The 12,909-nt window shown below is 35.3% G+C and overlaps 1 protein-coding gene across 1 annotated transcript in view; it reads right to left on the reverse strand.

The window, feature by feature from the left end:
- LOC129263228 (uncharacterized) overlaps positions 1-12,909 on the reverse strand; it is a 46,905-nt gene that overhangs the window by 16,931 nt on the left and 17,065 nt on the right. Inside the window, exons 8-17 of the mRNA XM_064100426.1 lie at positions 12,346-12,405; positions 9,666-9,740; positions 8,253-8,270; positions 7,043-7,192; positions 6,340-6,497; positions 5,520-5,734; positions 4,315-4,544; positions 3,191-3,349; positions 2,077-2,206; positions 816-1,034 (exon numbers count right to left, since the gene is read on the reverse strand). Of these exons, the coding sequence (XP_063956496.1) occupies positions 816-1,034; positions 2,077-2,206; positions 3,191-3,349; positions 4,315-4,544; positions 5,520-5,734; positions 6,340-6,497; positions 7,043-7,192; positions 8,253-8,270; positions 9,666-9,740; positions 12,346-12,405 (1,414 nt within the window). The remainder of the gene's footprint in view (positions 1-815; positions 1,035-2,076; positions 2,207-3,190; positions 3,350-4,314; positions 4,545-5,519; positions 5,735-6,339; positions 6,498-7,042; positions 7,193-8,252; positions 8,271-9,665; positions 9,741-12,345; positions 12,406-12,909) is intronic.

The raw sequence follows: 12,909 nt of genomic DNA on the forward strand, positions 1-12,909 counted from the left end.
AGCATAACATGCAGGTCCCCCAAGTCCATCTACCATCCAAGTTTGGATGAAATGCGACTTATGGTTGTGGAGTTAGGTGTCATAAGAGAGTCTTGCATGTAAACTTTAACGTTAAACCTGATATGACCTTTGACCTTACCATGTGACCTCCGACTGCAGCATAAGATGCAGGTCCCCCAAGTCCATCTACCATCCAAGTTTGGTTGGAAATCGACTTACGGTTGGGGAGTTATGTGTCATTAGGTTTGTGACGGACGGACGACGGACGACATTTGGATCCCTAAGTCTCGCCTTCACCTCCGGTGGGCGAGACAAAAATGTGATAATGGTACTCAGTTTATACCAATCAACATTCCAGGTATATGATTCATACACTTTCATACAATCTATCAGAACTCAAGTTGAGGCTCTCTTCCAACTACTGTCTGAAGGTGTTAGGTTGGATGGAATGGATTGAACAAATCCTCAACAAGAGCGGATTGATCTCATATTGAACAATTGAAGACATGTATCATTGTGTTTTATACAACCACTCTTTTAGATCCTATCATCAAATATGAACTACTGATGGTGGGATTCAGACATTTATGAATTTATATTTCTCAATTCAATTACCAAAAGAAAGGGAGTAAATCTCACATTTTAAGAGTAGATCTGTTATGTGATAATTGGCTCTAAATCAAGTCCTCTCATGAAATAGCTGTATATCATTCAAACCATGTTTATTTTCTTCTATTAAACGGAGAAGCAAAAAAAAAAAAATCTTAGCCAATTTTAAGTTCAGATGTAGTAACATCTCCTGAAATGTGTGTTACCTTCAGAGCTTTGAAGCTGTCCGTCTTCTCTTCCTCTAGAGTTGTACATGAGACGACTATCTTCACATTCTCTGGAAGGTTGCTAGGCAACCAGACCATGGACCTGGCCTTGTAGTCATTGCTCAATTTATCAGGTCCATCAATGAAGATGACGAGGGGTTGTTGAGTTGTTGCTATGGCAATACGTCCCTCAAGGTCATTGATAAGCGCATAGAAATCCTGAATCACATGAAAGAAAAGGGAAAAGAAATCACTTAAAATGTACCTTGTCAAAAGTTTGAGAGGCATCCGGTGTGTTGGCTCAGTTGGTAGAGCGTCCGTCTCACAACCGGGAGGTTGGGGGTTCAAACCCTGGCCGCGTCAGACCAAAAGACGTTAAAAGATGGGAGTTGCTGCTACCCTGTTTGGCGTTCAACGATTAAAGGGATAGAGCCTCGTCGATCTGGCGCTGCACAGCGGCTGCCGGGCCCACGATCAATTGGGCAAAGCAAATTTTCGGAGTATTTCATTTCATGTCTATTTCGAACAATAAATTATGGATTTATCATTTATTTATCATTTTATTTTAGCACGGGATATCAACTAAAAGACATGGCAAAGACATTTGATAAGGTGACTTAAGCCAATAAGTATATATCAATGTGATTTTCTCCCTTATTGCTTGGCTTTGATTAGGTAATTAATTTTATTCTGTTGTACAAAATAACCCAGGAAACGGACGGGTTGGCCCTGTTGTAGCAGATAGTCCCTAAATATCCACAAAACTCTATTCTAGAGGTGACCACTTCCATCAACAGAGCCCTGAAATCAACAGAAGAATTTACAGGAATGTATGTTCAACTATCATTTCTGTGCCCATGCTTTGTTATAAATGTAAAAGTCCAATAAATATGTTTGTACTTTTCTATAATGTCTAACACTATCACTATACATTATCTCATTGTGTGATGTGCACCAAAAAGTAGCCCCAAACTAAATGAAATATCCCTAAATGGATCAGTAAAAGTCCCATGACCAAAAAAACAGCCCTTCAAGATAAATAATTTATTCCGACGCTGGTTATAAACTTCATTCTGAGATCATTATTACATTTTTGACATTAAAAAAAAGGAAACTGATTGGGTAAGGAATTGTCTTATGACAGAAAAGAAAATAGCCCTTTAAAAGAAATAATCAATTCACACCCCATTTTTAAATTTCATTCTGTGACATTTGTTATCTTTCAAAATGTAGGGCTACCATTAGTTTCCTTCACACATACCTCTGGGACGGCCGCAAGATCCATATTGTATGTGTGCCCGATCTGTTGGCATATTCCCTGTAGTAGACATCTGATGTTTTCTGATTCTGCTGTTAGGCCAACAAACCTCACTACTGTGGCTGCGTCTCTCCTGAAACCAAACATAATAATAATAATAATAATAATAACGCAGTTCTTGTATAGCGCATATCACATTATGTCATAACGTCCCTATGCGCTTCCAAAGGACTTGGATATTATTACCCTGGCTTTAGCCCCACAGCCTTATACAGCGCGGTGGCATTTCAAGGAATAAATTCCTGCCAGGTACCCATTCATCTCACCTGGGTTGAGTGCAGCACAACGTGGATGAATTCCTTGCTGAAGGAAATTACGCCATGGCTGGGATTCGAACCCACAACCCTCTGTTTCAAAGTAAGAAGACTAATCCACTGGGCCACAACGCTCCACGCTCCATAATGTAATGGTTAATATTGAATATTACAAGAAAAATGCCATTGGTGATAACAATTTAAAATGAGTTCGTACAGAGATAAAAAAATCTCAAAAATTAGAAAATGCTTTAAAAAGGCAATATAAGGATGCAAAAAGTATCTCCATATCAGGAAGGAGTTAGGGTTGGGTTTATAAAAAGAAAACCACATTGTGGGCCCCCTTCGGTCTATCATGGAGATGTCAGTATAATTTAGAAAAACCCTTTGTATTTCGAAAACGGACCCACAATCACTATGAATTCAATTTTACTGTATAAATATTGTATTTACATAATTAACTTTATAGAATATATAAGTAATTTCCAACGCATGGCCAGCCATGCATCCAGTAAATTAGCCATGCGTTTGGTAATTACTTATGCAGGGTTGTAAAAAACTTCATTTTTCGCCCCAAAATTCCACCAATGTATAAAACAAATAATACACAGATTTCTTCATGAATTGGTAGGACAAGTGAGCATGCAGTAATGGTGGGAACTAGTCTAAGCCAACTCAGCTGAGCCTTGTGGGTTCCATAGTTACCTTATGGTCACAAAACCTACCCATGCACTCATATCTGTGCATCATTTGCATAATAAAAATTGATTGGAAACTTGTGAATATAACTGAAGTTTATTTACTCTTTAAACCAAGATTTGGTGAGCTGGCAAGCTTTGGCGATCAGTGATGTCTTTCCTCTCCCAGCGAGTCCACAGAGCACAAGAGGTTTATAATTGTCACCGAGGAGATACTCTTTGATGTACTGGAGGGGTTCTTTCCTTCCATAGAAACATTGAGACCTAGGAATTTTCAGAGCATGATAATGATAATAATAATGATGATAATGATAATATTAATAATAAAAATAACAATAATAATGATAATAATAATAATTACAATAATCCTAACAAAAAGTTAAGCTTTTGATGTTAACAAAAGAAAAACAAATCTCTGAGAGTTACACCTAAATTCTCAGCGATGTGACCCGATTTGACCTATATAGTTACACAGCCGGCAATTTCGAGGTAAATCTCTTGAGATTTCTTGTGCAGAGATCAAAAGCTTTTAGCCATTTTGTTATTTTCAACCAACACAGACAAACTTTCATGATCGTCTTAATATTAATGATCATGATGATGATCATAATGATTATACAACGTTTTAACACTTTATCATCCCAGCCACAGAAAGATAAAGGCCTACATTGGTTTAAGAGCGTCATAATACCGTACAATCAATTATTTGTGCAAATTACAAAAGCATGATAATACTAGCAACAAGAGTAATAACAATCATGGTGATGATGACAATAACAGTAACGATAATGATAAGCTTCAACTTCTACTATTATACTATTTCTACTACTACTGCTACTATTATTACTTCTTCTATTACCATTATCACTATATTACTACTAGAACTCCTACTATACTGCTACTATCACTACTACTACCCCTACTACTCCTGCAACATGTACTACTACTAAAATTTATACTACTACTACTACTGCCACTACCACTACTTCTACTACCACCACTACTACTAGTACTACTACTACTACTACTATTATTACTACTCCTACTACTAATGATACTACTACTACTACAACTACTACTACTTCTACTCCTACTACTACTGCTACTACTACTACTACTACGATGTTAATAATAATGACAATAATGTAAAATCTGTGTCTGACAGACATGGCTACCATACAAGAACCCACTGTTATCATTATCATATCTATAAATACAAATATGCCTACCTTTCCTGTAAAAAGTTGATATGTTGGGCAACCTCCTCATATAGGCCATATGATGGAGTAGAAGTGAGCGACTTATCTTCTAACATCGCCCTCTCAAGTTTGACTTTCACGGTATCGAAGAACTCATTAGCAAGTCCGTCTAGATACTGAGAGTGCGCCCTCACATGGGTAGGACTGACGCCATCTTTATGCCACATGATTGTGTGCTCATGAACATTACTGAAGCCAATCTAGAAGGAATATCACAAGACATTATCATTCAACAATGCAAATTGGCAACTTTTCATAAAGATTCTGCTATTATCATTTATTTTGATATGTGTTAACATTATATCAATATGAAATGAATAAGAATTAGTGATCGTTGCCAATTTGTGGAACAAAAAAAGATTACTTTTGACCTTATCAAAGTTGTGAAACTCTTTTAAATAGTAAATAATAATAACTACATTTTTTGCCTGTCAAATTTAGGGACACCCCCCCCTTAAAAAATCCTGGATCCACTGCTGACATTTGTTATGTCCACATATCCACTTAAACTTTTCCAAGGAAGTTCAAGGCACTTAATAGTTCACAAAATAAAAATAAAAAGCAGCAATATAGAAGAAAATATATACAATATATATCATACATGACTATAAATCTCAATACATTTCAAAGGAAATGAGTTAACCAGCAGTGGCAGATCAGGATTTTAAAATAGAGGGGGCACAGACGACAATTCTTTTTCAGATTTAGCTATATAGGTATATTCAATGGGCAATCCTCAAATTATAGAGGGAGAGTGTGCATCTTGCTCCCTCGCCTGAGGCCACCAATGTCTAGGAGAGTAAATGATAATCTGAGACATGAGATATGTATTTGAGCTTCTTTGTAATGTCTGAACAAAGTGTCATATAGAGATCATAGTGTGATCACATAGTGAAATATGTGAAAATATTATTAACACTTTTAAAATGTTCAAATGTAACGGTGTGAAAGAAAGTGTGCACTGTGGTTACCTCTATAGTGTGGATTTTCAGTGTGTTCACCTGGTCCACTAAGTGAATGTGTGAGTCACACTGTTGAAATACTCAAATGTAACGGTGTAAAGGTGATTTCACATTGTGTTCCACACTGTGAACACGCTGTGGAACACTGCTCTTTCCAGTAATGAGGGGATGGAATTTGATATATGAAAGGGAGGGATTTGCATAAGAGCATACCTTTGATGGAACTTTCACATCCCGGAGATCTTCGGCCCTCTCAAACTTCGGAAAGTCAATTTCCGGTTTCAGGTTCTGCAGGTCGATGAAATCTTTGGCGTTGTAGTCCTGGAGGTTTTTACGGAGGTCTTTGATATGTCGGACAAAGCTAGCCACTTTCTTGCTCTTTTCTGGCTCAGCCGAAAAGACGGCATGATCTAGCTCTCTTTCATTCACTGTGGAATAAAGGTAGAATCAAATTCCTGAGATGATAAAGTGAATTTTACTTTGTATAACACATTTATTGATTAATTAACTTTTCATGCAATAATTGTGCATACAAGATAATATAAATTAAAAAAAAATGTTCATGGTAAAATAATAACCCTCATAAAATTTCATCTAACCATATAGACTAAGTGTTACATGTAGACCAACTTGATAAAAGACAACATGGTACCTGGAAATCAGACAATATGATAAATGAGATCAATTACAATAAGATCAGTAGAAGATCTGGTTTTAGGTGAATTTGAATTAGACCTTGTGGTATAAGACCAAACTGGAAGTAGACACATGCAAGGTGGTTCATGGACAACAAGTCTCGCCTGATTAAAATATGCAATATGACCTTTTGACCCCTAGATCACCTTTTATGTTATCATCGTCATGAACACACATGTGGTATTACCAACGGATCACATGTACCAAGTGTAATGATAATGGATGCAGAAATATCGGACCAACAGATGTGATCACTAGGTTTCTGTCAATCTTCGTTCAGGCAAGACAAAAAAATGGGTGCTGCCCAAGTGGGAATTTACCAAGAAATGTCATGTACCTGTTTGGAGATATGATTCCGCTCGCTTGGTGTCCTTTACAGCCATAGGAACATACTTTGTTAGGGTCTTGATGATTCTCTTATACATCACAATCCATTGGTTCTTGGCTCGCAGTCTTTTTTGCTTATCATTGCTGAGGATCTCTCGGAACTGAGAACTGCCGAGACAATAGAAATATATTTGTTGGATGGATAGAATAATTACGCCTAATACAGATTTGGAAGCAATTGTTAGACCATTCTGTATATGAGCTTAGGAGGAAAGTGTTCGCATAATTATTTCCACAAGCTGTATCATGCAAAAAGCCAAAAGCATTTTTCAGAACAGATATATCCAGCAACACAAATATCAAATTATAGAACTGATACAATAAAACATATCATAATATAACAAAAGCCGACATTTTCAAAACTCCTATTTCTGCAAATTAAGGCAAAATGACTAGGCAAGTTTGATACAAGTAAACACACTTTAAAAAAGTGAGCATACAATACACAGGAAATGAAATTTAATTAACTTATACATAAATAATTTAAAAATAAAAATAAAACAGGTTTTCTTTCCATTCATCTTCCTCTCTCTCTCTCACACACACACACACTCCAATTCTCAGAAAAATATACATATATTTCCCAGTTAGAAGGTACACCGTAATTCCACAGTTTCAGCACTGTCTGGCGATGACCTATGACCCCATCTCACCTGATTGGTTGCAAGACATATAGCGGAGGAACACTATTTTCATCTAACTTATACCAGGTCTTGAGGGCATTCAGGTCAGCATCAAACTCCTTTTCGACGGGTCCTTTGTCCAAATCATCCTGCCCTTCTCCTGGTAACCTCTCAACCTCACTAAAAGGAACACAAAAAACACCAATCAGTAACAATAAAACAATTCAGAAAAAACAGCATAGTACATATTTCTGCTTTCATGCAAGCATCTCATCGATAGTCTTATTTAAATTGTCTTATTTTTTTTCATCATATATTTCTCCTCCTTATCCTTCATGATCATCTTGTTCTTATTCTCCTCATTAGTATTATTTTCATATTTTCCTCCTACTTTGCCTTTGTCTTCTTCCTCCTCCTCCCCTTCCTCCTCTTATCCTTCTTATTTTACCAACAATTGTTATAGGCTAAAAAAATCTGAGCACAGTATTGGCAACGACACTCCATGAAATGTTTCCCATCCTCCCTCAGCTCAAGGTGCGAAAATGCAAAACCCCTATCAATAGGCAGGTGCAGGACAGCGTAGTGATGTCACAATACAATAATAAATTACATCTTGATTTATTTGTGGCAGCGGTGGGATATTGTCATTTTATCAAATTTAGATATACACGAACCTCATTTCATAATTCTATCCTGTAAAAAGCTACTGAAGTGTTGGAATTTGATTGGCTAAGAATGTATTTGCCATAGACTTATCGTGTTGGATATTGGTAACAAGTGTTATGAAAGAATGCCCTTTGATCATACAAAAGTAAAATATGCCATAAATGTGTCATTTCATGCCATTGAAATCGTGTTTGATTCTTATACACAATAAGTCATCATCAAATAATATCTGCCCACAAAAATATTGTTTAACAATTTGAATATAGTGCAGAATTCAGACAGTATGTCAATACTTAAATTTTCAATGTGCACATTACATTATGCTGTTCATATCCAGCGCAATATTCAATATTTTTTACCAACAAACATCTCTTTCAATTCATATGAACTTGACTTCAGAAAACATATTGTCTAAAATTCAAGACAGAAAGAAAACTGAAAAATCTACTTTGAGTTGGAGAAGATTGAGGTGAGAAAGGATGAACAAAAGAAATGCAAATTCAAGAGGGGAAAATACTAGATTGAAATGGTAATGACATAAGCATACACATGAAACCAAGAACAAGCAACTTACCGCCAAACTGAATTCCGACTGTATGAAGCATGCAATGAATGTGTATAGTGAATGAAAGTTAGTATTAAGCATTAAGTGGTGATAACAAAATGCATGATTCACATGAAAATGAGCTTTTAAATAACTTTCACAGACGAAATTGGCATCCTATTTTAGAATGAATTATGAAAGATTTAAATGGGTCGAACTCTGAAAATAATTTGACTTCCGAATTATGATGAAATGTATTGATTAAGGAAAATATAATGATTAAATATGTCATATCTCAATTTGTAATTTCATTCTTTATATTTTTGGGTTTCAATATTGGATTGATAATTTGGGTTGTATTTTTGTTTGGTTAATAAATGCATCTTCCCTGGAAGTATTCTCATTATATTCCAAATCATCAGGATTGACAACCGTCTCACACTGAATACAAAAAATCAGTTGGAATTCCATTACACAATCTTAATAAATCAGATTATTTTAATAAAAAATAAGCGAGAAAACAAAAAAATAATGATCATTCCCCTACATCTTAAATCAAATTAAAGAGACCAGTGAAAAATCAAATCAAACAAACAAAAATGAAACAAAAACAGGGCACTTCCAAGGCATTTTGCAAGTATTACAATGATGCACTACTTTTGAAAACTGACTAGAAGTTCTAGTAGATTTGACTGAGATCAAGATAAAAATAAGGTCCAAAGAATTGTCTCGAAACTTGTCTCATTGCGAATCCATATTTTGCACAAGCTCTAATGACTGAATTGAAATATAGACTTCGAGGAGAATAAGATGATAGGCCTATTCGTAATACTTGGGAGAGAATGCCTTGGACATGCCCAAACTGTAAAAACTATGATGTTAAACAGCAACAGGCAGTGTTGTCAGAGAACTTTGACCTCAGGAGTTACAAATACATTAAATTGGGTGGTATAGTTCATATATTACACCAAAATGGGTGGTATAGTTTGTATATTACACCAAATTGGGTGTATTATAGTCTACCTTTCTATGGAATGCTAGCTAGCTTTCATCCCCCTTCTTCGATATCAATGAAAAACAAGATTAGTATGCACCAAATAAATTTATTTTACCCTATTATCATATTCTTCTCTTTTTAGAATAAACTAGAAATGTTTTCACTATCAGATTGAATGATTTAAATTTGTTAAATAAGATGGTTACTATAGCATTCCATAAAATGTTTGGTCGAAGTTAACCTAGAGTTAACTAAACCATTGCGATGAGAATACCACCAATAGTGTCTCGGAAATAGAATAACACCAATGGCTGCTGAATTAATAACACCCATGGATTAAAACTGGTATATCAAAATGCTTCTTAAGGAATTCTGACAACACTGACTGGTATAGTTTAACACCACTGATTTTGCAGTGTAAAAAGCTAGAAACAAACGTGCGTTACCGACGGTTTATCCCACCGAACACCCTCATGGAAAGCATCATGCGGTTCACACTAGACAACAAAGAACGCTTTGCTCTTCATGGAGGAGAGAAAAAGGTCACATGCAAAGTGATTAAGACGAAAGAGGGATATAGTTTGTCATGCTGAAAGGGTAATGAAAACATGCAGGTAATTTCCCTGCTGGAAAGGACAGTGTCCCAAGTGTTACTGACAGTGTGAACACAGCTTGATCACAGTGTTACCCACAGTGTGGAACACGATGTGTCCACAGTTTTGTTCATATACAGTGTGTTCAATGTGTTCACTCTCCACAGTGTGAACACACTGTGGTACCACAATCAAACTGTTGAATTTGACAATTTTTAACAGTGAACACACTATGCTCATGTTGTCAAGGTGTCCAAAGTGTGAAATAATTTTCACATTATGAAATTTGAGCTCTTTCAAAAGTGTCATATCTTCACATAGTCCACTATGTGAACTTATCTTCACACTGTTAAATTTGTGCTTTGAACAGTGTAAAGCACACCTCATATTCCACAGTGTACCAAAGTATGGAACACAGTGTGTTCACAGTGTGGAACTCAATGTAAAATCGCATTCACACAATTAAACTTGAGCATTTGCAGTAGTCTGAATCAAAGTTTCACAGTCAAACATGTGAAGGCACTGTGAACATTCACACCGTAGATGAATCCACAGTGTGAAAATGTCATTACATTGTTAAATTTGAGCATTCGTATTAGTGTAAATCACATTTTCACATAGTCCAGTATGTGAACACATTGTGTGGCAATATATTCTTTGCATCAGGTTTTTACCAGCACGTTTCATTACCCTCAATTCTATAATTGTGTGAATGTGATACCATCAACTTAAAAATAATATAGTGACAAGAGGACTGTTTGGTGAGAAATTGAATTAGATGAGACTATTCAACACCAGATAAAGAATGATTCGAACAGCGACAGGTTTCATTTCTGTAATTTTCATCAATTGTAAATTATTTTAAAGCATCAATGTAGTGATACTATTAGATGGAAAATATAGTGACAAGAAGACTTTTTGGTGAGGATATGTCAAAGTGAATAAGATATGGATGATACCATCAGCAACAGGTTTCTTTAATTTTATTTTCTTAAACTCCGTAATTCTGTGACAATGTGAAAGTAATGAGCCCATTGGAAAATGTGGGAAGAAGAAGAACCCTTTGCAGTGAATCATTGAAGTTGATAAAATATGATATAACACAAAAGAATAATTGCATGCAGATATCCTGATTGAGAATTTATCCCGTGAAATTACTACATGCATTGTTGCATAACCATAGCAACATGTGGATCCCATTTAATCTTTTGCTGCACTGTGCAAACCGACCCTTGAAAATAAATTGTGTGAATGGTGATCAGTGTCATTGATTGAAGGTTGAGGCTTGAAAAAATAAAAGTGTGTTTTCAGGCAATGAATTATTTTAACTCTAAAGAAGTTACATCATAAAACGGGTTCGTCTGATCAGCTTATATCTGCAGAAAAATACATAGGCACAATATTTATCAATATGATAACATGATAACTCTTGATAAGGAATACAGGCTTATATTCTATTGTAGGGCCTATAAAGGAAATAAAAGCCCAACCAATGAAAAATCTTATGAATCTGGATTGTAATCACAGAGGTATACACTAAAAGCAATATGTTTAACACAATACATGAATAACTTAACATACATGTTAGCAACATGCAATGCAAGTATAAAAAGAAAAACAAATGATTATTTACAAAGTAAACTAGAAAACTGTCAAATATACTGCATTTCTTTTCTAAAAGCAATATTATCAATCGCAATTTATTTGTTTTAGTTCAAGAAAAAAATTTGTTAAAAACCCTTCACCATCAAACAAAATATCATACTAGAAAGCATGAAGCATGCAAACAATATGGAACAATAACATAGTAAGCATCACATAAACAAATTTTTTTTAATCACATTCAATCGTAGCATGGAAGGAAAAAATGTAAAATTTATTCTAAATGGGAAGGTCATGAAATGTGATGGTATTTGAATAGTAAATGATGGGCAATGTATTTTATGAGCTTTGATTTAAGTACTGTGTGCTTTGCTGCTGTTCAAGATCTGGGACCCATAACATTAAGCTTAGCAATTGATCCCGGTCTGATTTCTACAATTGATCATACACAATAAGCAATGCAATCAATCGTAGAAATCAACCAAATGATCAATTGCTATTAAAGCTTTATGTTACGGGCCCCTGATGTAAGTTTCTCCATTAAGACAGGGCCGTGTATCTTCAACCCAGAACCCCGTAACATAAAACTTAGCAATTGATCCCGGTCTGATTTCTGCAATTGACCTTACACAATAATCATTGAAATCAATGATAGAAATCAACCAAATGATCAATTGCTAAGCTTTATGTCACGGGCCCCTAATGAAAGTTTCTCCATTAAGACAGGGCCGTGTATCTTCAACCCTGGACCCCGTAACATAAAGCTAAGCAATTGATCCCGGTCTTATTTCTGCAATTGATCACACACAATAATCAATGCAATCAATTGTAGAAATCAGCCAAATTATTGATTTCATAACTAAATGTCACAGGGCCCTATAATGCGACAATGATGATAAATACGGCTTGGCGAAGAAAATATGTAAGTTACCTGGTACCATCTTTTTTGGATTCTACAGTAGGAGGGCCACTGTTCAGTTGTTCTTCAATACTGCATTGGGATAGTGAAAGGCCACATTATACAAAACATGGAAAAAGGATATTGGAAACACACATACTACACAGTTTAAAAAAAAAAAACGCTGTTTAACCTTTTTTATATGATGCTGTTTTATTGTATATGGACCCTACAGTAGTTGTTTAAACAGTGTATGTGTATAGAATATTAAACAACAAAGTTTAATTTTGAAAACTTAATTCTCAATAAATAAAGCATGGTTGTGAAACAACTTCTGTAAGGTTTTTATAGTAAACAGTGATGTATGACAATTTTAAACAGGGTTTTTACTGTGTTGTAGTTCAGAGGTACATGTAGGCCCATAGCAAAAGAATTAAATATTTCCACCCGGAGTGAGCATCATAAAACCCCTTTGTTAAATTAAATACCTGCAAACTCTTTTCCTTAGTCACTCAAGATAATTTACACATTTCATCCAATTAGAAGACCTATACATGTTATTCAATTCAAACACCCCATCAGAGAAAGATTCATCAA

This window comes from Lytechinus pictus, chromosome 6 (genome assembly GCF_037042905.1).
Source record: "Lytechinus pictus isolate F3 Inbred chromosome 6, Lp3.0, whole genome shotgun sequence".
In the NCBI taxonomy this organism is placed as follows: domain Eukaryota; kingdom Metazoa; phylum Echinodermata; class Echinoidea; order Temnopleuroida; family Toxopneustidae; genus Lytechinus; species Lytechinus pictus.